Source organism: Halyomorpha halys, unplaced genomic scaffold (genome assembly GCF_000696795.3).
Source record: "Halyomorpha halys isolate HHAL.00 unplaced genomic scaffold, Hhal_1.1 Scaffold1766.1, whole genome shotgun sequence".
In the NCBI taxonomy this organism is placed as follows: Eukaryota; Metazoa; Arthropoda; class Insecta; order Hemiptera; family Pentatomidae; genus Halyomorpha; species Halyomorpha halys.
The window spans coordinates 97,512-124,440 of record NW_027109623.1 but is presented as its reverse complement, the minus strand read 5'-3'; the positions used below and the strand labels follow the sequence as shown (position 1 = coordinate 124,440).

The 26,929-nt window shown below is 28.4% G+C and overlaps 1 protein-coding gene and 1 long non-coding RNA gene across 7 annotated transcripts in view; one reads left to right on the top strand and one right to left on the bottom strand.

Annotated features, from left to right (window-relative positions):
- Nucleotides 1-1,142: 1,142 nt before the first annotated feature.
- Nucleotides 1,143-26,929, bottom strand: part of LOC106690592 (transmembrane and coiled-coil domain-containing protein 4) — a 27,183-nt gene continuing 1,396 nt past the window's right edge. For 2 of the 6 annotated variants that reach the window (XM_024359427.2, XM_067047782.1), the window contains exons 2-15: nt 26,830-26,929; nt 22,815-22,975; nt 20,038-20,182; nt 19,481-19,613; nt 18,330-18,427; nt 16,579-16,725; nt 14,385-14,535; nt 13,479-13,648; nt 10,920-11,014; nt 9,108-9,215; nt 7,229-7,365; nt 7,018-7,139; nt 6,791-6,915; nt 1,143-5,956 (exon numbers count right to left, since the gene is read on the bottom strand). The exon at nt 26,830-26,929 is cut by the window's right edge and continues 1 nt beyond it. In XM_024359427.2, coding sequence (XP_024215195.1) covers nt 5,903-5,956; nt 6,791-6,915; nt 7,018-7,139; nt 7,229-7,365; nt 9,108-9,215; nt 10,920-11,014; nt 13,479-13,648; nt 14,385-14,535; nt 16,579-16,725; nt 18,330-18,427; nt 19,481-19,613; nt 20,038-20,182; nt 22,815-22,975; nt 26,830-26,908 — 1,725 coding nt within the window. In that variant the 5' untranslated portion in view covers nt 26,909-26,929 and the 3' untranslated portion in view covers nt 1,143-5,902. The remainder of the gene's footprint in view (nt 5,957-6,790; nt 6,916-7,017; nt 7,140-7,228; nt 7,366-9,107; nt 9,216-10,919; nt 11,015-13,478; nt 13,649-14,384; nt 14,536-16,578; nt 16,726-18,329; nt 18,428-19,480; nt 19,614-20,037; nt 20,183-22,814; nt 22,976-26,829) is intronic. The other 4 variants (XR_010843547.1, XR_010843546.1, XM_067047783.1 and 1 more) reach the window with 4 other exon arrangements.
- Nucleotides 25,295-26,929, top strand: part of LOC106690596 (uncharacterized) — a 26,843-nt gene continuing 25,208 nt past the window's right edge. The window contains exon 1 of the long non-coding RNA XR_010843550.1: nt 25,295-25,629. This is a non-coding gene — a long non-coding RNA (uncharacterized lncRNA). The remainder of the gene's footprint in view (nt 25,630-26,929) is intronic.

Below are 26,929 nucleotides of genomic sequence, written 5' to 3'. Positions count from 1 at the left end.
AGGAATGGATTCATTACTGGGGTCTGTGGCTGATACAATTTAAGTTTTCGAAAAATATATAGGAACAATGTTTTCCCGCCTATTGTCATAATATTTGGTAAGGTTGATATGTTGCGGCAGTGCAATGTCAAGGCGTATACATATTACAGTTAATGGGACTTAATTTTTGTTCATTAGAGAGCCCCTTCCACCAAAAATTATTGTTGGTTCTGCCACTTGTGTAAAAGCTGTTTACAGGGGGAGGGAGTTAGTGTTAACTTTGACTACCTTGTGACTACAGTGGCACTAGTTTGGAAACAGCGTGGGTCGGGGTCTGACTTTTATATTGTGGCGGCCCCACAAAACAAAATTTTAACCCCCCTACTATGTTCACAATAGGTTGGTTATCTGTATATAACGCCCCTCCTCACTCCCATGTATGTCAAAAATGATCAGAAAGAGGGTCATAAAAAAAGGTTCCACCTCTTGTTAAATTTTATAAATATCAATTTATTATAAAAATTAAGGGACATTTTAATACAAGGGTTTTTTTTTGGTAATGTAACTATGATATGAAAATGTCATCGGTTGTCCCTCTCTCTACCTTCCTTTATATCATTAATTTGTAAAAAAAAGTGCTAAAATATAAAAATTTTGGTTGGAAATCTTCCATCCATGTATGTTTCTATGAGAAAAAAAAATGAGATTTTTAGTTTCAATATTTATTCCAATAATAATTTATTTTTAGCTAAGCTTTTAAATCTAAAAATATTCCCATTTCACGATTAAATGATAAAAAAAAAAGAAGGTAAATAATATCGTCTGAAGAAATTTTTGACTCAATGTTTTATCAGAAAATAAATCTGTTAAGGAACATGATAAATAAATTCAAGTAGGTGATCCTCTAACACTTCTGTAAAACTCCATATTTTGTATAATGTCACTCTTCTTTCGAATGAATGTTATAGTACAGGCAGTATACAATAATCAATTTTATTCCTTGATAAAATTGTGAACAAAATCTATAACTATATACATCAATATTCACAATGTTATTTGAATCTAACAAAGATTATTTTTTAATGGTGTTGATTGTCAGTTTTTATTTGATTTAAATATAGTCAAACCATTCAAGGAAATAGGAAAAAAAAAAAGCTTTTGAGTATATAAAATACACATATATTACAGAACATTTCCATTTAAAAAATAATATCACAGTTAAAACTGCTAAAATATGGATACTGAATAATTTATTTTACAAGTATATGTATATATAAAGGCATTTTTTCAGAAGTGGTTTTGTCAAAAAAAAATTAAATAGCTGATATTGTTGTTTCTTTAAAATTGACTACTCTGTTTTATTTTGTTTTGATTTCCCTTTCTCCTTTTTTTATTTTTTTTTAAATACTGCATATCAAAATCTTTTCATGAAAACATTACTAATTGAATTAATTTAAGATTATCTAGTTTTTTTACTTTTACACCAAATCTAAAATTTTGAGACAAAACCATTTTTGAAATAGACTTCTTTATGCATAGAAAAAGTAAACATAGAGGCACTGAGAAGATATGTTATTTTAAAATTATGCTTTACAAAAAATATTTCATATTAGTCAGTCAACACTTCTATACATGGAAGAAACAACGAAAATCTTTTATCATTTTAATACAAAATAAACTAAAACCATTAATGTAGATTTTTTCTTGTTAAAATATTTTATTCAACAAACATATGGTGAAGAACTATACTTCTAAATAAATATTTTCAAGTATTGTTAATAAAAAATCATCAGAATGATAACCAATTAAAAATATTAATGAGTTAAAATAATTTTTAATACAGAGTAACAAATACATGAGCTACTTACAGTTAGGCCAAGCGCACATTGAAACACAGGAGCGTGCAGTAAAATACATGACAGTTTCAGTGAAACAATTAAATGAAGGAAACAGTAGATATAATATATGTTGTTAGTTGACCATAGATTAATATGTATGGGAGTGCGGTCAGCAAACAAACAATATACATTCAGACACCTGCATATGCCTCAATTTATTTTGAGAAATGAAATTTTCAGAGAAAATTCATTTCGGACAGACCCATTTTGCTTCATGTAATGATGCTCCCTAGTTCGACTGTTCCACTTACTCCCTGTCATTCACATCTCAGTTCTTATACATGTTTAACTTCAAATATTCCGGTTTCACTTTCACAGTTCACTTTCACTTAAACTAAATGTGATAGAGGAAATCCAAAGGCAGATTCTTATTCTGATTTTAAAATCCTTCAAAATAAAGCCTGAAATTATTTCTGGAACTGTTGAACTGAGTACATCAGGTAACATTAACTTTGAAGCTAGTTAAGTTTTTTTTACAGAATACCATCTTTTAAAGCTTATATCTTTATACCTAATCAATGAATTTTAAAAGGGGAGGTCTGGCTTTAAAAGAAATTTAATTGCCAAAAATTTGGGCTTTTTACATTTATAATAAAGCCAACAGAAACTTCATTTTTATCAAAGTTCTATTAAAAAACACTAATTTTCATTTTTTCTTTAAATTCGTGGTTGATGGAGAAAAACAGGTGGTACCTCGGTAGTATGTTTATCATAATCTTCATGTCCTATACTGCACACCTCTATATGTCAATGTGTGCTTGGCCTTGCTGTTATAGAAGGTACAATAAAAATATTATAATTTAACAATAAAATTAACTTAGGCCTTAATATATAAGCAAGTATTTGGTATAGCATAAACTAGTGTTTCTCAACTGGTTTTCTGCAAAACTTAATAAATATGTATATTTTCTCATTTTTCAAATTGTAGTTAATTTAGTTTTAAGAATTATTTTTTATTTTTTATTACTGTCGAATTAATATAATACAGGTAAAAAAATGAAAAGTCATTATCTACTGGTCCATGGTACATACTAAGTTAAGAAACACTAGTGTACGTATCTTTGAAAATAAAATCTCCTTAAAATAATACTGAAAGTCATTAAAAACAAAAAAAAAAAAAAACAACAAAAAAAGAGAAGAAAGTGAAAACAGGGTGAGAGAAAGGCATCAGTTTTTAAATAACTTTAGTCCTTAAATGACTAAGTCAATTCTCATCTAAAGAGGTGCACATATATCTACAGAGTGGGGTTTTTAAACCATAGCAAGATAATTTATGCAGTTAACAACAGAACCGAGTATAATTACATAATAATTTAATAAACCTTCACTTAGTTCATGGACAAGGAAGGAAATTATTAGGTGGAACTTTTACTTCAGCTGTAATTCTCTCAATACAAATATTCTGGATTTGATTTTAACATATATAATATATTTAGGGAACAGGGGCAAAACTATTAAGGAAATTAAACAATGAACAGTGGCTGGTAAAACTGATGATATTGAATTGATCAATAAAATAATTTCATCCCTTAAAGGGGAACATAAGATACTCCAGCACCTTAAAATTACTAACATCAATGTTCCTCAACAAAAAAAATTTAATGGAACTATATCAATCCATGACAAACTTTGATGTTTACTTTATGACTGAGACTTAGACTTCTTAATCATAAAGCATTACAAATGTTAAAGAGTAAAGTACTAGGCATTTTTGAACTGGACTGCAGTAAGTTAAAACTGTATAAATAAATCAACATTAAACAATTAGTTCAAAAACCGATGGTAATCAGATGATAAAAAATATGTTATATATTTGATGAAGTAAGTTGAAAAATAGAAGTAAATATTTTTCATGGATTGACAAACATCTAATGTTACCTTAAAATAGGTAAGAAACTTATCCATGGGTATATATGTCAGACTGGTCACATAAGACTCACAATGTGAGTGATTATGAGATAATTTTTGAATAGTACGGATATGTTAATCTCTCTCACTTTTTCCCTAACATTGGCAGATTTTAAAGTTAAAAAAAAACCTATGCCAATACCCAACTCTGTCCTAGTTCATAGTAAACTAACAAAACAATAAATAAATTACTAATTTAAAATGAAAAACTCAAATCTTATCCCTAAATCAATAAATATTGATCATAAGTAAAGAGCCTTATAGGACTATGTAAATTCAATTTACATATAAATGCTACACTATTTTAAAAATTAATTAGTGCATAAATACATTAATCTTTTAAAACTATGTGATAAAAATATTAATATATTTAACAAAATAGTCTATGTAATGCATCCAAATGACAGAAAATTGTAGCTATGTGCACTCAAAGAAAAAAAGTGAAAAATGTTATTCATTTTAAGTTAATTAAATAAGTATCTTTCATTCTATCAAGTTTTATTAGAGTGGAATAACAGCAATTTAACCAATAATTTTCTTTGACAGTACTTTGGAGCAGAATAAGAAAGGCATATATGACTGCCTAAGATGATTTTCGATAGATTCACGAGTAGATTATTGATGAACTCAAGTGGCAGTAAAAGAAGAAAATTCAAGGTGATATCTAAGACTCGGTACAGACTGAGGATATCAGTATGAAGAAGACAGATGTAGTTAGTTTTATCCTACATGGTGCCAATCACATGAAAACTCGCAGTAGATTGGTATGAGAACTAAGAACGTATCTATTAGGAGGTTTTGTTTCCAAGAGATTTCTTAGAATTAAGGAGAGGGAACTAACAGTGAGCAATCACAGAATGACAACTGATAAGTGTTTATTAAATTGTGGGTAAAAAAAAAAAATTGAAGGGGAAAACATTGGAGACTGTCTACAGCTGACTTTTTGAATGACATACACATCTTTTATACCAAACTCCTCCAAAGTGTTAGGAGAGCCTAAGGATTAAGAAAATAGTTAAAACTTATGAAAAGTCAATTTTTTAAAAATAAATTATCTAAAAAATTATTTTAGGATAAAACCAAAGTAGGTATCAAAGTGGATGCGAATAGTTAAAATTTTTAGGACAAGGTAAAAAAAATGTATAAATAAATAAAAATATTACATATCTTAATTTTATAAGCATGGTTTACTGTCATAAAATTAAGTACTTGTCCAAGTATTAAAAAAAAAAATCCTAGCTAGAATAATTAAAGTTTAATTATGAATGCATACTTCTTAAATTCAATTTTCTGTTTTAAGAAAAAAGGAAGACTTTTAAGGGCATAAAATTTCATAAAACGTAACATTAGATACATAAATTGTTGTCACAGATATTACTTAATATATCTACAATTGTGCTCTCTGTTTTGTTAACTGAAGCTAAGGTCAATTAGAATAACTTACTGAATTCAAAGAACCACTACTCACTTTTAAGAACTCAGTGATCGGACAAGCACCCCGAAGAACTGAAAAAATAACCTCAGAAGAATATTTAAATCAATAATTTATAAAACATTGTAGTAAGTTAATCATAGTATAAACATTCATCATAGTATAAACATTTATCATAGTGTAAACATTGTAGTAAGTTAATCTTTTAAATGATGTATTGACAAGCAAAAGAATAATATAATAGTAAGAATATTCTCAAAGCAATTTAAATACAAATAATATCATAAGTATAAACAAAAATAATTTATCAGTAATCAAACATACACTTTAGTGCCGTTTGGAAGGCATTACTTAAATTTACAAAAAAATATTTTTAAGATCTGCTTAAAATTTTGACTTGCTCAAGCATTTCTTGTTTAAACACTGTGAATATTATACACTGTAAATAGCAATTACCTATAAATAAATAATTGTTTCAATACTAAAATATATGTGTTCTGAAAATAATCCTATATTACAAATGAGAAGAAAATATCAAATCTATCACATCATTAATGGACCAGAAATACTTGAATGCGTTAACTATCCTAGATGGTAACTCTAAACTATTCGGTCCAAAATAAATAAATAAAAAAATTACTCTCTTATTCAGATGAACTATTCTCTTTATAATTCAAGTTCGATGTCAGTTTTCCTTCTGGGATAAGACACTGTCTGAATGGGATTTGTTCATATTTGGCTGCAAAAAATGCAAAAAAAAAAAGTAAAATATAAATATCAATTTAAAATCAGGTGATTAGTAGAAAAAAAACTTCATTTCATATATGCATATTTCATGAATGAAAAACAGATTTAGCAAATTTCATTTAGATAAAGTATTTTATACAATTTTTGTGAACAACAAATTGTAAATTTATTAATTATTTAATATTTTAAAAATAATATATGAATAAATAGTATTATGTTCATTTTTTACATTTAAATAAATTTACAATTTATTTATTTTATTATTTGTTTCTGTGAATCAATAATTATTTAATATAAAAATAAAATTTAAGAATAATAACTGAATGTGATAATTATTGAATGCAATGGAGTCCAATGATATAGCAAGAAAATATCTAAGCATTATTCAAGAATCTCGAGGCACTCACATGAATTTATTAAGTCAAAGTCAAAACCAAATAAAAAATATGCTGTATTTAGTCAGCTTCAGATTAAATGAAAAATTCATATTTCAGAATGAATTAGGATAATAATATCATTTGTAATTCTAATAGAATTTCTAATCATCACGGAATTCAAGGCTGCTAGACATCTTGACATAAGAATTCATATAATTGCCAAGTATTCCTTATAAAACATTTTTTTTGTTTTTCATAAATTATTGTGTTGAATATTAAATTAAAAAAATAAAAGAAAAAATTTACTACACTAATGAATCATAATAAATCATATAAATAATTAACAGTAAATATTTTTAATAAGACATAAACATATTTAAAAATATATATTGGAATAACAATCCTGTTCAATGAAAAGAGGGAGAGTAAGGAAACCTAGATATACTAACTTTATTGGAGGGGACAGTGAGAGTACTGTCAGACTGGACAGTAGGTAAAGTGCCCTGATTTTCGATAATTCTGATACCAAGCTCTTTTAGTACCTGATTCATTTTATCAGGGTATTCTCCATGGCCTAAAAATAATTATACAAATGAATACAAATTTGTCCAATTACAATTTATCATAATTAAAATATATCATTATTACAATATTTCTCATTCAGTATAATACTAACCTGTAACTAAATGCGAAAGATCGATATTGACCAGATTTGGGTTACTGGATTCAATTGGTTGCAGACCAGCAACGGTGTGCATCGACAGAGTTCTATATAAGAATCTCAAAAGCCAATCAGTTCTGTCAAATAATACACAGGTATAAACAAAAATATTTATAAATTGTATTCTGAAAACTTAGATCGTAAATTAATGATATGTTAAACATACGTGCAATAAGCATTTACTATCTTTCCTGCAACAACTTTGGAAATTTGGTCCCACCTCTTCTTCCGACCAGTGCAGGGAGCACCAATTAAATAAGCATCTAAAATAAGGCCATGACAGTTTTCTCGTTCTGACATTTCCTAGAACAAGTAAAAGAATTCATAATTAGAATATGAGATTGAATTATATTATTGAATTAGAATATAGAGTAATTTACAAGGTTTGTCTACAGAGTTTGAATAAGTAATTCCTTTAGACACTTAAGAGTATTTTGGGAGACTCATAATAGATTGGTTATGAAAACAAAAATAACTTTTAAGCCAAAATCATTATGAATATTTTGTTTCCAGAACAAATAACAAGGAGGTTGGGACAATGTGAGAATGTGTTGAGAACTGAAGAAGCTTGTAACTTTTTCGATATGGGCAACATAGGAGATGAGTTTTGGTTTTATGAATCTGATGTAGCACTCAAATTCCAGAGCAGGTAATGAAAACAAGGATAAAGAAGTCAAGGGGATTCAGGTTAAATATCAAAACAATGCTGATTGCATTTTTTTAGTTCTCATGTCATTGTCCTCCAAAATTAGTTCTTGTACTGACTTTTGAAGGAAACTTATAGATTGATGCTATCAGGCACCTCAAAGCATGTGTGACTCACGTTGCATTAATTTTGGTTCAAAGGGAATGCTAGATCCTCCACTAAGTGAATTTTTCTTGTTTCCTGGAGGTTGAAGTTGGGTAATTTGGAGACCATCAAAGCATGATGAGGTAGCAGAAGGACCTCAAAACATATTATTTCAAGGATTGGAAAGGAAGATGGCACAGGTGTATTGTGTCTCAGAGAGAGTATTTTGAAAGAAATATTGAATTACATGATCAAATGTAAATATTTTTTCTGTTGCTAAGAAAATACATATTCAGGATTCTTCAGGTAGAAACAATCAATAATACAACAGTCTAACAAAAGATTAACTAAGTTGGGAGTGATCGGGAGGTCGCAGTTTTTTTTTTTTTTCAATTAGAGTCTGTCTCTATTTTTCTTTTTATCTCCTTTGGTTATTCCTTCATTTTTTTAAATATTTTGTATTCATCCATTATTTAGTACAGCCAACAATGAGAACTGGTTATTTAGTTCAAATTAAAAAAAATTAAAGGTACTTTAGAGGAAGATTTTTCAAAAACGATATTAGAGCCCAGTTAGATTATATATTTTAATGAGGATATAACCTACCTAGAATTAAAGACCTCTTGATTATTCATTAATCCACTGCTTTTAATCAAAAAGGTTAGAGCCAAAACCGAAAAAATATGAAAAATTGATTCTATAAAGTTTTAACAAAAAAAGTTGCTATTATGCCCGAAGTATAAATAAGCCTGGCTGGTTCAAACACAAACCATTTGGTGAGACTTGGTTATTTGGACTCAGGGGACCTCAAAATGAGTATTTCCGTCAAACTCAAATTCTAAATAATTCATTATTGCAATATTTTCCCTTACAATATAATCCATATATAGATAAGTGAAAGTAATATGAACCATTTAAATTAGTCATGAATTAATAATAGTAGATCTTATTATAAAGAGTAATAGCTAATTTTTAAATTGTAGAAATGGCTTAAAAATAATGATTTAAATGTAAAATAATAAATGATTTTTAAAATTAAAAATTGTTCAAAAAATCTGAAATTTTTAATTTTACACATAAAAAGTATTGAGTCTCGAGAACAACACTAAGAAGAAAACAATATACTTAATAAGTGTTAGAAATCGAACGATTACAAAAAATAAAATCTTTACACTTGTTTAGAAATTCACATTTATAAGTATATACTTTTTTTCATGTTCTTAATAGTACATGACTAATACTAAAAGATACTTACTCGTAGGCAGTAATATATCACTCGTGCTCCAAGAGAATAACCGATCAGTGTAACAGGTCTACGCCCATGTTCTCGGTTCAATAAAACCTCTGCAAGGTGTTTACCAATCTAAGAAATAATATATATTTTTTAAAAAGAATTTTAAAATAAAATGAATGCATGATTTATTTCTGAAACAAGAAAATATGTTGTACTTTTACAGGGAATAACATCATGAGTTATTTGTAAAGTATAGAATTTGACATGATAGAACAATAAGTTGAATTTAAATTTATTATTATCATTCCTAATTTTTTAAATTGCTTTTATTGAAAAAAATAACTGTAAACTCAAGCAATGATGGTCGCTAAATAGTTACTGAATAATTTTTTAAATATGAATTATTTATTTGTTCGAAAGTTTTGGAATCAGGATTTTTTTTTTTTCATATCTTTCATAGTCAGTGACCGAATTATTTTAGAGTAAAGAAGTTTAAAATGTGCAAGAAACAACTCGAGAAATATAAAATTATCTGGATTTTCTTTTTAGGAAGTTTGATTAGTTAAATTTTTAAAATTGTTGAGGTGAAAAAACTTCCAAGATGAATATAACCTTGGAAGAAGATAGTTGACCATATGAAGTAGATTGGAGGAAGATAGTCCAGGTTTCAAAATAGTAACAAATATTTGGTAAACATTAAATAGTTTTTTGTTACTATTTTGAAATCTTTATTGACCACCACCCGGATTATCTTCCTCCAATGAATATAATCTATTGTTTTTATTTTTCATTGCACAACCTTTTGGTACAATTGTCATAAAACGTTATACAATGAAAAATATAGAATAGATTATATTCATCTTGGAAGTTTTTTCACCTCAACAGTTTTAAAAATTTAATAAAAAAATATCTTTTAAACAATCTACTGTGGCGGCCCCCTGCCTTCAGTGGCAACACTGAAGTTAAAGTTTATTGGAGATACCTCTTGCTTTGTTATTTGGTTGTTATGATGTACAAGTGTTCATTTAAGTGTTAATAAAGCTTGTACTTATTATTATACATATTGTATTCCTACAGTACAAATTTAAAAAAATCCCTGCAGTTAAGAACATAAAATTGAATAAGAAATTATTTTACAAAGTTATAATATACTGAACAGTTATTTTTTAAGTTGAAGAAAAAGAATTACACAAAATCTGTAGTTTCTATGAAACAAGTATAACTTTATTGTAAAAGGTATTAGGAAACTCGCCAGGGATGAAGACCCCAAATAAGATAAAGTAAGGGCTGAGATGGTGAGGTAATTAGTCCTACTAACTATTATTACTAGGGGAACTAGTAGGCCTTTTTGCCAATCCCTCGCTGCCACGTAGATAGGCTACTGCTTTGCACTAACTAGTATGGAAATGTCAAGATTCATATCTTGGGACTGCCAAATAAATAAATAGAAATAAAGATTAACTCCCGGGATATTAACAGGTGGGAATCGAACCCACACCGATCTGAATTTCTGAATTGACACTTCGGGACCCTTGCTCAATATGCTCGGCTATCACAGTCTCAAGTAAAGGGTGTAATGGTATGAAGAATGAGACTAGTTAAGCCTGTCAGTTGTATTGGCTAAAGTCCAAAGCCATTGGACATAAAATAGAACTAGGAAAAGAAACATTCTGTGAAAGAAGGAACAATATCCATATAAATATAATTTTCATATCATTTAGAATATAAAATATATATAATTTTGTCTTGAATAGAACTTACATTAATATTGTTATAATTAATTATCATTATAATAATAACATATAGTTATAGTTGTTATAATTAACAACTTACCTGAGCTGACCTTCTACAGCAAACTCCCCATGGGTTATCTATTACTGAAGCAAATCCTAAAAGTCCAGCTGGCCATGCAATAGCGCTTACGATACCTTAAAACATATTTTAAACAATAAATAATTCACAAACATCTACCAAGAAATTAATTGCAGAAGAAACATGGTTTTCTTTGTATAAAATTGTTGAATGATATAGTAATTTATTAGAGATAAAATAGAATAAATGCTTGTTATAATTTATTTTTATTATTTTAAAATACATAAATAATGTATAATTACTAAAGAGATAGTAAGTTTTTCTTTTTGTTTTTTTTTATGGCAGGATAAAGTTATGAATTTATCTCTTGGTAGAAGAACAATCCTATTGCTTCAAATGATCCTTCTATTAAGAAAGAATAGCTATAATTACGGTTAACTAATGGAGAAACATTCCTAATGAAATATTGTATGCTTTTATTTAGTAAAATTCATTTTCATTGGTCAACTGTTAATTTATTGATTAAGAGGAAATATCCATTCACTAGAAATAAATAAATAAAAATTCCATTAAAGACATAAAGAAAGACAGAGTGGTTGTGGGCTATAGTAAATGTAACATATCATAATAATAAGTATGGAGCCATAGTCAGCACATCGGAGTGATTGCAGATCAAATTACAGACTACTCTTCAAGAAAGAACATGCAGCTCAAGGTCATCAAATAATTATTCTTTTCTTTCTACCGTAGAATCATCAGCCAACCATATGTATAAATAACAATGGAATTGTTTATTTTGGAAAAGGAATAAGTGCCAAAATAGGTTTTGAGTGACCAGAAGGAACTAAATACTAACACTAAAATTTATTTGAATACTTTTATAATAAAAAAAATACAAGAATATTCTATTATAAAATTTTTAAAATTCTAATTCAAATTTTTTCAACTCTTCATATAACCTTCCTTTCTGAGAGCTATTAAAAATTTTGAACTAATTACTTTTCTAACATCAATTCGGCAACACATGATAATTGGAGAATAGAAATTAAATATAGTAGCATAAAGTTGATAATCAATTTATTTATTATACTAAACAAAAGTTTTCTTTTTGTAAATTAGATAAATAACTGAGAAAATGAACTATGAAAACATTGTACTTATTTTTTCCCTACATTTTTTTTGAATATATAAAGATCAGATGTTTCGGACAAAAAAAATATGATAAACAGTATAAATAATACATAAAACGTATAAAAAGAATGAATAGATTCCCAAAGCAGGTAATTTATATTTCCTGATATTAATAACAAAAAATTATCTTGGCCTGTTATTACAGGTCAGCTCAAAAAATCTTGAAATCAAAATTACATTAATCTTTCAGATATGTATTTAAATGTGTTTTTTTTTTAAACATCTGTTATTTTTAAAAGTAGATTGGAACCCATAAGATTCAGGAGAAATAAATTTGGTTCATTGTTTCCATTTCCTAAAAATATTACTTGTGCACTGATCTCAGCTATATTTAGTATTAAAAAATGTTATATTTAATAGGTTCTTTAAAAAGAAGAAGCATGGTATCTCAGAGATGATTCAAACATTTTGATTCAATACTTCTTGACAGGAAGAAAATCATAACACAGACAGATGGCTATCATTAATCCAAGAGGAGAGCAGAAGTGGAAGGTATTCAGGCCACACTCCTGATTCTTCCTTTAGCAACTCCCAGATGACATGTATAGTTACATGTCTGTAGTGTTAAAAAGTTCACTTCAATTAAGTCCAAAGGTTGGACCAGGAAATGGCACAAATCCAGTACTTTTTATCTTTCTAAAAATAATGATAAATTTCTTATAGGCTTTCATCAACTTCCAACAATATATTTTCCCCCTTTCTGTGACTTCTATGTAGATCTACCATCTGAAAATCGATTTTGCCAGAAAATAATAATCTATAATTTTGGAATTATCCCCTTTCTAAAATAAACAATTCAACTGGGAAAAAGACTGATAATCCCAACTCGTATAAATCAATAAAGCAAGAGATTTTCCAAGATGTTAGAAATAAATGGCTAGAGATTTGTTCCATGGAGTGTCTGCTGTGTAATTCTGGAAAAAGATATATGAGTTTTTCATTGAAGCTGAGTGTTTGGTTTGAATCTATGTTGGTGGAAAAGGGTACTGCCATAATTGAATCAGTCATTTGAGAAACTATTCATCTCCAAAATGGCAAATTTTGGGTTAGAGTTTTTAAATTAAAAAAAACTAAATAAGACATTCTTGTAACTTCATTTTTTTCAATTCAACATTTTTTTGTTCTAATGAATGCATTTTGGGTTCCATTACTTGTTGAGTTTTATGTAAAATGAATAAGACTTGTAACTAACAGAATTAGGATGGCAAATCATAAGATAAGGTTTTTTCAAATGACTGATTCAATTTGTTCCAATAAGATTGGATATTGAGCTAGAATAGGCTCGATAACCCTCTCTAAGCTACTAGAGCACTCACAAGAATGTCTGTAAGAAGACCATATTAAAGATTTAATGCGAATAATATTCAAAAACGCCAATGTAAATTGTACCTGACAGTATGGTATATTTCAAAGCTTCTTGAGTGGCCATTGAGATAGCAATAGAAGCTACATATTCTATCGCTTTTCCAAGTTCGAGCAGATACTCCGATTCATACCGCAAGTAATACTGCTCACGAGAAGAATATAGGGATTTCCAAGGTCTGGTAAAATCTTCCTCACTGAAACGAATCAAAACAATGCCTAGTTGATAAAATTAATACCTGGAAAGTGAATTTATTTTTAGAGTTTTAATTAGTGCATTACTTAGATATGGTATTCTGACATTCTTTAAAATTTTTAAGGCACTTTCATTTGTTGGTACTTGCAGTAGAATATTTAAACAAATCCAGAATTAAATGAAATAATAAAATAATTTCTCTATGTAAAAGTATTGGATCACGAATATATTAATAATAATTATATTAGTTTTTGTTTTCAATTATATAGACATAGTTGGCTGTTCATGAAATTCTGGATATAATGACAGTAGGTACAGTTAGTCATAAAACATACAATAAATAATTGTTTACTGTTTTATGTATGCCAACATTCATTGGTCTACGTTATAGACCTTCTTCAGGACTAAGAAAATATAACAAGAAAGTAATTAAACATAGTGAAGATGTAAGAATAAAATTAGTGGAATTAGAAAAGAATATGGCAGAACTATTTATAAAATTAAGTACATAAATATGAAATTACAAGTATAGAAAAGTTGTACAAAACTGAATAAAGTTGATATCACAAATACTATTATATATTCATGGTAAGAAGTAAGGCAAGGAGGAGTGTTTTAGATGTAAATGATTGAACACAAGTTTAAGACTTTTTTTACCAAACAACAATCATCTTGGTTAGTTGGGGCCTTTACCAAAACACTCACATCCACCTCAATCTCAAATAACAATAGCATACCTCTCATCTTTGATCCATCCAGAAAGAGCGATGGTAATGTCAAGCTGTGGGGTAGTCACAGAGGCAATATTATCACTGCCAATGCCTTGAGTTTGCAATTGCCCAAAGCCGAATTCTTCAATTTCGCCAACCCGCTTGTTCATCTTGTAGCCTTAAACATAATAATATTTGTGGAAGAAATTTCTTTACATTATTGGTCAATCACAAATTACAGTAAATTTTATGGATACAAAATCAAAATTTATAAAAAAAAAAAAAAAAAAAATAAACTAAAATATTGCTAAAGCCCAAAGTTTGGTTTATTTTTAATTTAATTCTTTTTCGCTCCATCGTTACTTTCCAATGGTTTTTTTTATTTTTGTTAACTATGAGTTATTTTTTACTTTTTTAACTATAAGTTATTATGCCTTTTATAATAAAAAATTTATTAAGAACTCTTTTTACATAAATTATGGACATTTCAGAAATTTGTTATAGTGTATATATACATCGGTATTATGAGGCATCGATATATATATATATAGACAATACCAAGCACAGTAGGATTAAGGCCTGGACACAGGCTGATAAGATCATCAGTCAGTCTATTGTACACCAGATCTGTATTGGTTTCTGGTGCATTCACCCACCGGCTCACTGCTTTATTCATGCAGCTCAACTTTGGGATACTATCTTAGGAGAGACCCGCATCCACCCAATTTCCACCAGACCTTCACCATTTGGATGACATTATTTCGGTCCTTTGGGGGGTTTTTATTTTCAGGTCCTCCGTATATTTTTGTATCTAAACCAGTGGTAATTTTTTTACTCGGAGAAGAGGTATGTATATTTTCTTCATTCATGAAAAGCCACTTGCCTCAACAAATATTATATACAGTATCTCACTAAAAAGAAAAAATGGATTTGACTTTTATTATATATTTTTAAAAGTATATTTACTTTTTTTAAATTAAATAAGTAACATAAATTTTTAAGAAGCAAGAGTACAACATACCAAAACTACTCTGTCATTGTTAAGAAAGTGATTTTCTATCTTTCGGGAGGTAAATTTTATTTGGTTCTCAAAATCCAATTTTTTTTTATGTATTATAGTAAGTATTTTTTATGTTGATCAAAGAATTCTCTGTTGAAAAATATTAATTCATGGAGGACAAGTCCTCTTAGCTAATGACTGGACAAAACTACACAATATATTGGTAATGTGGGTGGAAAAATGCAGTAGGACAAGCACTTTTCAACCTCGGAATAAGAGGACCTGCCCCTGAGAAGCTATCGGACTGACCAAAAGAAGAAGTTAATGTGTTTACAGAAGATATATGCAAACTCTGTATGGTATGCTTATCGTACCAATATTCATAATTGCTGAAAGGCTAGGAAGGGAAGAAATAAAAATAATGTTAAAAATTATAGTTCTGGCTTACCAGAAAAAAAAAATCAGATTTCCTTTAAGAAATCTATTCTTTGACATAATAATTAAACATTAGAAAATAAAATTTTTGCTCAAAACATTTTATTATATGAACTATAAAAAATTGTAATCTGAAGAGACTATATCTGTAGAAAATTGTTTATTAGTTTACTTCAGCTCATTTTCCAAAATATAGTATGAAAAATCCTTTGAACAAAAACCTTGATGACCTTAACCTTAACCAATGCAAATATTGTTCGAAAAATCTTTAGTAAAGAACTGGACATAGTGACAAATTGAAATCATATGAAAATTATTCCGAATCAGTTAAAAAAAAAATGATTATTTTTTAAGTGCCATACTTAAAGTCGAACCTTTCCTTATTACTTGCTTGTCATAACGCTCTTCACAATGTACATTTTTCTTCTGGGCAAGCCTATGATTTTTGGATTTGAATATAATAGCTTATCCCTGTAAAATCTGTTATGACAGAGCTAGGCATGACTGGAATAACTTTTATACTGATACTAATGGTGTGTAAAGGTCTTTTATGTCCATCAGCAGATCGAAACTATTATTAATTCTGTTCTCACAATGAGATACACAACACATAAAATATTAGATCAAAAAAGTAAATCATGTTATAGGTATGAATTATAGTATTTGAATTATAGTAATTGTTATTATTATCCAAATAATAACAATTACTATAACAATAATAACTAGATTGCATTAACCTTTAGCCATTTACGACAGTGAAAGAAAATATATTAAAATATTACGTACCAGCAAGACCTGCACCAGCAGCACCGAACAGGGTGCCTACCATGGCTGCACCAGCTCCATAACCTAATGAAGCTAATATTGCCGAACCTCCCATCAGCGAGACAAGGCCAGTCGATATCGCTGGCGCTGCAAGTCCGCCAGTGACACCTACCAGAAAAGGATCACAACAATTAATAATCAGCAGCTAACAGAAAATAAACTGTCTATCACAGCCAGACTCAAACCCAGACCTGCGAGTTCAGATTCCAGCACCTTACATACTGAGCTACCTTAATTTAATATCTAATTTAAAAATGAAATGAAATAATAAGTTTTAAGGCAATGAAGTCAATATATTAAAACATATATAACAATATATCATAATGAAATTGAGAAAATTTTTGTCAGGAGCAATTTTAGGATCATTTTATAGCAATGAGTTTTGATGGTTCCACTAATATAAATATTATTCATACTATCATTAATATTTATGAGTTTTTAATTGACTATAGTAAATTTTTATACAAGGAGAAGATGGCCAGGAGGGTAATCAGTAGAATCAAGGACATAAATGACCAAAACTTATTTGTATTGAGTTCCGATGTATCTGCTAAATTTCAGGCCTTCACCAGGACTAAATCCAAAACAGGATAACAAGCATAATATAATATAAAGCTATAAAAATAGCATAACCAGAAATTAATAAGATAACAATATCATTAACATTATATTATTTATAAATAAATCAAATAAAAGAATTAATGAAACGATAGGTTTAAAGCTAATACCACCAATCATCTTGGTCTACCCCTCAAACAAATAACTGTTAGTTCCATGCTAAATAATTTTAATTAGGGATTTGTTCATTATTAAACCCATTTCAAACACCATGATGTAATAACTTCAAAGAAATTAACAGTGCACATGTTCTACGATGTCACAATGTGAAGTCTTCTATGTCCTCCAGAGGATTCATGAACCCTTAATGAACTGGACAGATAATAGGCTTAAAAATTTAACATGCATTATGTTCCCTTAGTTGCTCAAAAGTTGTGTTTCCTTTACTTGCCTTAGATCCTATCCTATATATGTAAATTTCTCTACATATTCAAATATTACTATCCTTGTCCAAAAGTGTTGCATCTCAAAAAATATAATTTTAGATGTGCATGTATTCTAAGGAATATGGGCAAAATCAATGTAGTTAAATATTGTAACATCTCGAAATAATTTTTTGACATTTTTAATAAATATTACATTGTAGAACTGCATGGAATTTCTCCTTATAGCTAAGACTACATGCAAATATCAAAACTAAAACTTTTTGAGATGTTACTTTATTGAAATGAGACAGAGATATATTCCTTGCTACATATATATCACTGAAGTCATCACCATTTCTACAAACCAAAATATATTTTACTTTATCCAAATTTAATGGTATATCTAATTCTTTATGGGCTTTCATCAATATTGTTGCATTTAATTAATTGGTTTTCACACCCTCACCTAACAGTTCCAAATCATCAGTATACCCTATAAACTTTGGAGTGTAATGCACAGTTAAACCTTTTTGGGTATGAAATACATTTTTCATAATTTTCAAAGGGGAACAAAACTGTGAAATAGAAAAGATGTAGTACAAAATATTTAAATTAAAGTTATGTAAAACATAAAAGGTCAAAGAAGAGAATTGCTGTGAAGAATATAGGATAGGATATTCTTAAGTCTATTCTATTCTGGGCTAAAATATAAAAAAAATGTAATCATACCAATAAGGGCTCCACCACCAAGAGTCGCTAACCCAATGAGAGCATATCTTTTGGCCTTTACAAGCCTTTCACGATTACGAGACTTTTTCTTTTCTTCTCTACAGCAAAAATAGTAATAATAATAACCTCTAATAATTAAACCATATACTTAATAATACATTGTCACTAATAGATAACTTTAGTTGTTTCATTACATAATCAAACAGCATGATTAAAATAATACAGAATATATACAAATTTAATCATTTCGAAAAAAAATGAAATGTGTAGGCACAAAGGAAACATTATTGGATATGGCTCCTAATTCCAATCAATACATGGTCTGTCAATTTCTAACAAAGCAGCTATATTAACGTAAGTGTGAATATTATTAAGCATTGATATTAAGAATTTCGGACTTGGGAAAGTAAATAGCAAAAGTATTTTAAAAATAAGTAAATTTGATCATATATTACTTAATGGTAATAGTCACTTTAGCAAATCTCTAGACCTTCTTAATTCTTGAAATCGATGTAGCATAATATTCATACCAAATCTAAAATAAAAGCTGGGAGCTTATCACATCATTCATAAGATGTGATGAGCGACAGAGTATTATATTCACCTTTTATAAAATTGAACATTGAACTGCTAAGTAAGGAATTAAATAAATGAAATAATAATAATAAAATAAATAAGAGTGAAATAAGTAATAATCACACCATATATAAAAAATTAAATTGTGTTAGGATGAATACAAAATATAAGCTTGTATCTATTAATGACACTATAAAAATAAACTACAATTTGAATAAAACACATTAATCCATAAAACTCAAAACCTTTAATCAATTTATACTTCAACAGTAAAACAAAAAAATGGAATTATAAACATAAAATAAACATGCAAAATGCAAACATTTCATGCATGTTAATTATACCCACTTATAATATTATAATCTCAGATTATTAAAGAAGGAAACGATAAATAATTTTGACAATAAATAATAAACAAAAGATAATGAATAAACTATTATTTATCAGTATTGTAATAATATTTATTCAAATCATGAAAAAAATCAACTTAATGACATTGATTAAGCAGTTAGAAGCTAGATTATGTACTAATCAAAATTAAAAGCAATATGGTTATCAATATAATAAAAACTCACTCTGAAGGTACATGCTCATCATTGGTAAGGCAGTGAACTACAGTAATTTCATACAATTCCATTTCCTCAAATGGGGCTCCAAAAAGTTCTGATAGGTGCCTGATAAGAACTCGCCACCGAGCATCATATTCACCTGTTATAAAATTGTATTACAAAATTTGAACATCTAACTAATAAAATCAATAAAACAAATATACAACTATCACACTGTATATAAATAATTAAAATGTGTTAGTATGAGTGCTAAATACTGTGTCTTTATCTATTAATGAGATTCTATGAATAACAAACAGGAATACTAAAATAAAAACAAAAAACAATAATGCAGGAAACTCAACAACTATACTGGAATAATTAAAAAATATAGAATTAGAAAAGTAAAATAAACATGCAGATTGCAGACATCGCATGCATGTTAACTTGTGTGGTTTCTGAAGTAAAGAGCCCTTACCAATGGTCAATCCTAAAGAGAGAGGGCGGAGCATTTAGAAAAAGAAGAGACAAATTAAAGCTGGTTATAATAAGACATATTAAAGCATGTTTAATCAATATTCTACCTTCTTGAACAGCAATGGCAATCAGGTCTTGTAGAAGAATATTAAGATTATTTTCTAAAACTGTTTCAGATTTTAAAACATTAAGAAAAGATTCCAAAGAGTTTTCCATCTCTCCAGTGACAAGAAGTTCCATGATTGGCATAACCTGAAATAAATATTATAAGCAGTTTGATAAATTAGAAAGATAAATAATAATTATTATAGTATTATTATAATACAAATATGAATCCTCACTATTTTGTTTTTTTATGCACACCTGTCACTTATATTATGGTATATCAACTACAATTAGCCAATAAGTAGATATGACAAAAATATAACATAACAATAGGCAGATTAGGCACAAGGGGAGTACTTCGCTCTCCTTTTCAGCCTTTTTCAGATAAGCTAAGGAATGTTCATTGTCACCATATTTCATATGATTTTGTTATAATAGCTTTGAATTCTATTTTATTAAGTATTGTCTAGAATAGTAGTTATATGTAAATATGTGCGTAATGTTTAGCTTCTGATAAACCAAAGTAAGTATGTTTTTGAAAGAAAATTCTGAATTTAAAGGATGTGATTCTTTTTTTCTGTTAAAAAAAATTGTAATTCATAGGTCCATAAAGGTTTTAATAGGTAACTATACATATCCAGTCATCTGATTTTCGGTGTCAATTGCTTATGAAGAATAGAGTACAGTCTTAATCCTTAATTAAGGCCAGTAGTCACCAACATGTGAGCCGCGATAGCCTAGCCAGTGAGCTGTGGGAAAGTCCTGCAGCACAAGTAAAATATTTGCCCAATAAAAGAAACTTTTAAAGGAATGTCCATTGAATGAGAAGAGCTGAGTATTTTTGTTGACTACAGCTGTTTAAATAAAGTTAATAATAATAAAGGCCTAACGAACCCACAGGTTCGATGCCGATACCACCAATCGCTCTCTACATACATCCTTCCAGTGACACTCAACCAAACCCAAACCTATCAGATAAGTCTTCATTTTACCTATGCTTCAATCTAACCCTCAGATGTCAGCCCTTCAGCTCAGTGCTCATTAATAGTTTAGGGATCTGTTTGTTACTAAGCCCTTTAAGCTTACAGGACCATCTTATTCACCACAATATTATAACCTGAATTACTTTTAGAGTATATACTTCCCGTGTTCCCTAGTTCAGCATTGTGTACCTTTCTGGTTAACTCATCCTCTTTCAGCCCAAATATTATAAGTAATATTTTATTTTCAAAAAGATAAAATAATTATTTTTATTATACAATGAAAAATAATTTTAACAGCCAGTGTATAGCAAATTTTCTTATGAATGTACTTAAGAGAAACTTTTTAATCAATGATCAACCATAGAATGAATTTATGAAATAATGAAAAATATTTGTTTTGTTTTTTAATAAAGCATTTGTTTTGTTACAAATATGGGTATACTTCTTCCAATTGCTTTTTTTAACCTGGCTATAATAAGGATACCTCTATAATAGGAGTGGTTTCATTTCCTATTTTTGAAGGGGAAGGGGACAAAATCTCCCCCTCGATAAGGTAATTTCTGGCTTAGTGGGCCACTGGACTTCTGTGGGTAGGGAACCAATGATTTAGGCCATGGAATTTCTGTTCCCCATGTAGGCTGCTTTCTGTTGAAAATTAGTTATGAACTTTATTGGTCTGTTGAATGGGTTCATTGTGAAGGATAGACATTGAATAAACTGAAGGAAATGCACAAGTATCATTTCTGAGAGTGAATATGATGTGTTGAGATTTTCCTTGATGATATTCATTTACTATTTTTTACAATAGTACTCTGTAGAGGTTGTTAGTAATATCAGAGAGCCAGACAAGTTTGAATGATATCCAGATGTCTCATACAAATGGCTGAGTAGGTTGCTATTATTGTTTTCGGGCAAACTGAAAAATTATGTATGCATGTATTGTACAGCAAATCTGTAAGGATTCACCTCTAAAACTCTGGTTCTGATAGAGGATGTAGGTGTATCATCCTTACATTATATTGTTAACTGAAACCAAACTAACCATAAATAAATAAATCAGTACCAATTAATGCTAAAGGATATACATTTTATGATAAGAATTACTTTTAACTTATGAAAGTTACAACATAAGTTAATAGTTTCTTTGGTACTAGTTCATAAAACCAGCTTCAATGGTAGGAAATTAAAAATTTCTACTTATATAATTATCAGTACTGCTTTTTCAATGGAGGTCAGACCTATTTAAAACCTGTAGTTTTAAATTTGAAAGAACTACTCCCAATGGAGCTTGTTTTATAAACAAGTATTTAATTTTTATAATAGAATATTAAAAGTATAATCTACTTCCCTTAAGTAAGTATTTTATTTTGGACCTGCTTGTTTCAAAAACATACAGTAAATAAATTTAAAACAATAATATATTTCATATAATTATTTTACCATTAAATATATATAATTAAATAAGCTCATGCTTCATTTTCCTTTATTCATAAAAATATAAACAAATTAAATTAAAAAAAGTTACACTCAACAGCTTCAAGTCTCAACCATATACATTCATGGACAAAATTAGTGCATCACTTAGTATTTTATATTTTTTTGTTTACTTCTTTAGCAGAATTAAATGAAATCGTTCTTTCCAGCACTGGTATTTGTTACTGTTGTTGAAGTTAGGATTATAATATTAAAGGCTGTTGTTTATTTATCACATGATATGAAAAATTAAGGGTTACAAAGTAAAATTCTTCTAAGGAAAGCTAATAATAACACACTAATATGTGAATATTTAGAACTACCTGTTTAGGTAACTGAAGATGTTTCACAATGCATTTTATGCATTTATCGCAAAATGGCTTATCCCAATCATTATTATATAGTTTATGAAGAGTTACAGCACACAAGCCTGCATAGCAATATTTACCAGCATCTGTCAATGAATCTGCTAAATCTAAAATACCTATAGATCAAAATAAAACAGACATTATGTTTCCTAAAATTCAAAGTGTTGAAAAATTTATTTATTCAAAATATATTACCAATACTAGTTAAACCAAATGTTAGTGATATGTTATAGGGGTGAAAGTATTTATTTAAGCACATTTCTTTTCACTTTGAGAAAATGGATTGTTTCTTGATGAAAAAATATTAATGGTACGTTAAGGGTTGAAAATTAAATATTTTTAGAGTTATTAAAATCGTATTGGACCTTTTTATTTAGAGGGAAAAAAATATTAAGAATTGAAAATCTCACTAATGTTTCTGTCACCAGGCTATTTTCAATCTTTTAGGCATTTCAAAAATAAATAAAAACAAATTATGCAACTTTGACACTTGATGTAACTTGTTCTAAAGACTTGAAAGTTAATTGAAACAATAATTCAGACTTTAATTGTTCATCACAAGTGTAAACAATTTAAAGGATTGCCTACCAAAAGCCATATGACTGTAATCTTATGGATGTTGTTGGCTCTAGCATAACACTTCAAGTGAGAGAATATGAAGATTGACATACAACAAAGCTCAAGATGTCGTTTAACCCTCTACATTATTTTATCATATAAGGCAAACGACATCATAGTAGGTGTCATCATATGACATCATCCAGAAATCATGGTAAATATTTTTATTCATTCTCCCGAATGTTACAATTGTTTCATTTACTGTGTAGGAATAAGTAATTCAAATTTAAGTGCATAATAGTTGTGGATACTACTTTTTAAAAATATTTTCTTTTCTGACCTAGTAATAATAGTATGCATTTATTATAATGACAATATCACATGTTGAGACAGCAACTATAATACAGTTTTCACTATTTTAGGGACTGGAACAATGGCTGCCATGGTGGTAAATTGTCACCATATAAAAAGGATTTAACGAGACAGTGGTTTCACTGATGCTACATTTGCTCTCAGCTGCCATGCAAGATCTAGTGTGAAAGTAAATTCTGTCATGTTCTTTCCTGTGGTTGAAGAGGATGTTTCATCATTCTGGCTGATAAAAGACCTCATTACGGATACAACTTTCATTAATATTAAAGATTCTCTCACCTAAATACCTATAATGCTTAAATATAAAAATATCTAGACTTATAATTTTTTTATCTAGGATGTTTTAAATTTGTGTTTTTCTCTATCTTTGTAAAAAAAAAAAACAGAACAAAAGGCTGAAAAATCTTGAAAGACTTTAATAAACTTCATTGTTCCATAGTACCAGGTTCCTGCTGCTTAGGTATACATCATGGTCTGGTTTAGTAATGTTTACCAAGCACTTATGTTCAAAATACAATATTAGTATTAGAGCAACTTACTTTTTAGACTTGAAAAGGTTTTAATATGAAATAAGTGGATTAAGTTAATATTTGTTCTTGAGAGGTGTTTATTTTCCCATTTTTAAATTATTGATTCTAAACTAATTTAAATGTAATGGCATTGAACCAGAAAAATATTTTGAGAATTTTATAACAATATATTTATCTGCATATTTAATAAATTATTGTTCAGTCAATTATTTACTACTATGACACCCTTTCTCCCAAGCAGCATAGGTTGGATTAGATATTGAAGATAGAGTCATTTGTAAATTCATTAGTTTTTAGATGATCATTTTAAATTACTCTAAAGCTACATTGTTTTCTAATTAATTTTACAATGATTTAAACACCAGATAGCCATTAAAAATGAAATTTTTATTACTTTGAGGAAACATTTGTGAGTTTTGTTAACATTTTAGCTATCTTCAATAGCCTTTAAACCTGCAATTTTGGGCCAGATTGGTAAAATATGGTGCAAAAACAATTCAGAACAATGAAGAAATTTTATGTTTTCCCTACATAAATGCAAAAATGACTTTTTTGGCAAATGTTTACAATATATTTTTTTTTCAAATGGTTAAATCTCAAATTTATAAACCACTATCCTTTTACTATTCAGGTATATTGCCCAATAAAAAAAATGTTAACTATTCCAAATTGAGCATCTTAAAACTCTTAAGTTTGTGAAAAAAAAAAATATATGTATACATATTTTTTTCAACCATATACTGATCGTTGATTGTAAGGTGTTATTATTGATCAAGATGGAGACGGTCTGAATGGCTATCAGAAAACAAACATATAAAATAGTGACAACTAATTATTACAACCCAACATTTCCAACAGAAATACAATGTTACCAAACAGGGTGAATGTAGTTCACTTGTTCAAACATTATCTTAGATTATATGTTTAAGATCTTCCATTCAAATCTTCTATTTATAGGAACTTATCAAGAAAAAAAATTTAACTGATATTCCAAAAGAACTTGATGTGGTCATAAGTCATATTTTTTACGCAGGGTGAGCAGTTGCATCTGAAATTGTTGCAGATGCTACCAGTATTTTTAGTTAAATTGAAAACCAAAATATTATTAGAACACATGTTTAAGAATCACTGAGAAATGGCAAGAATAAGTTTTTTTTTAGTTTATACCTGTTATTTGAAAAGTAACTAATATCCCTAATATAAAACAACATATAAATTATAGAAATCGGACCATTACTATCAAAGGTGCTTATGCTTAACAGCAGAATACAAATTCAGAGAGTCAAGAAATAATTTTTTCTAGGGTAAAGGTGAGTAGTTCATTTTAAGCATTTTCATCTACTAAGTTGCTGTATGATATTAGATAACTAGAAAAACTTTATAATCAACTGTAAGTATTGCTATTCCATATATTTATTGAGTTCAGCAAATGGATTCAAATCATATTAAACTATTATAACATTGTTTTTAACATTTCTTTTCTTTTGTGGATAGGTGCCAGAAACTGGGAAAATATTAAGGGAACAGGATAAAGGCCGAACTTAGTGTAATTAGGGTTGTATTATATATATAACATACAGAAGTAAAATTGTGGAATACAATTAACAAAAGCTTAAATTAATTCACTAATAGGAAAATTTTCTTTTATTAAGTTCCATAATTCATTAGTTGTAGTATTTATTCAACATTTTTATGGATTATTTTTAAGCAAACAATTATGAAATATTGATGTCAGAATTTATATAAAATTTGGAGAAGAGAGGGGAAGCAAAGTGCCTTCCCTCTCTCCACCTCTGGTGCTAGTCCCTATGATTTTGTGTTGGACTATGCTAAACAGTTGAAGAAAGTAAGTACATTTCTTAAGTTTTAGAAGCCGATTGCTAGCTGTCTCTGACCCTGCGATCCCTTGGTTTATTAAAATCTGATAAAAACACACAGCTCAGCTAGTAAGTTAAGAAAAGAAAATTCAATAGGGACAAACTTTCTCTGAATCAACAATTTTATGAATATTTTCTACAAAATGACATCGAATTAGACAGTTATATAGAAGATGACAAATTGAATGTAGTCAGTGTCATTAACGACACAAAAAAAGAAAGTAGGTAGATTTTTACAAAATCTAGGTAAGTTCATATTATACTGTAACTCCAATACAAAATAAATTAATATTATTCCATATCAGATAACATGTTATCGGCAACTAAAAAATATTCAAGATAACAGAGTGCATAATATTGATTTGATTTTAAAATATAAAAATCAAATTGAGAGAAAGTAATCTTAATTTATCAACCTGCTTCTAAAGTAATAAATAAAATTTAAAAAAACACCGCTCCAAATAAAATATATTTCTAAGCACTACAAAAGTAGAAAAATAACAAGAAATTAAAAAATAAACCATTGTGAACCAATAAATATCAAGTTTCAGTTGATTTATCATGAATATTAGAAACTGTCACTCTGTTTAAACAACTGTACTGAATTCCTATTAGGTGACATATTCTAATTACCTTCACTAACGATTCCTTCCTCAACACCTTCAAAATCTTGACTATGTGACAAAGTATTATCAAGTTTCTTCTCGCTCATTTTAAGGAGTAAATTTTCACA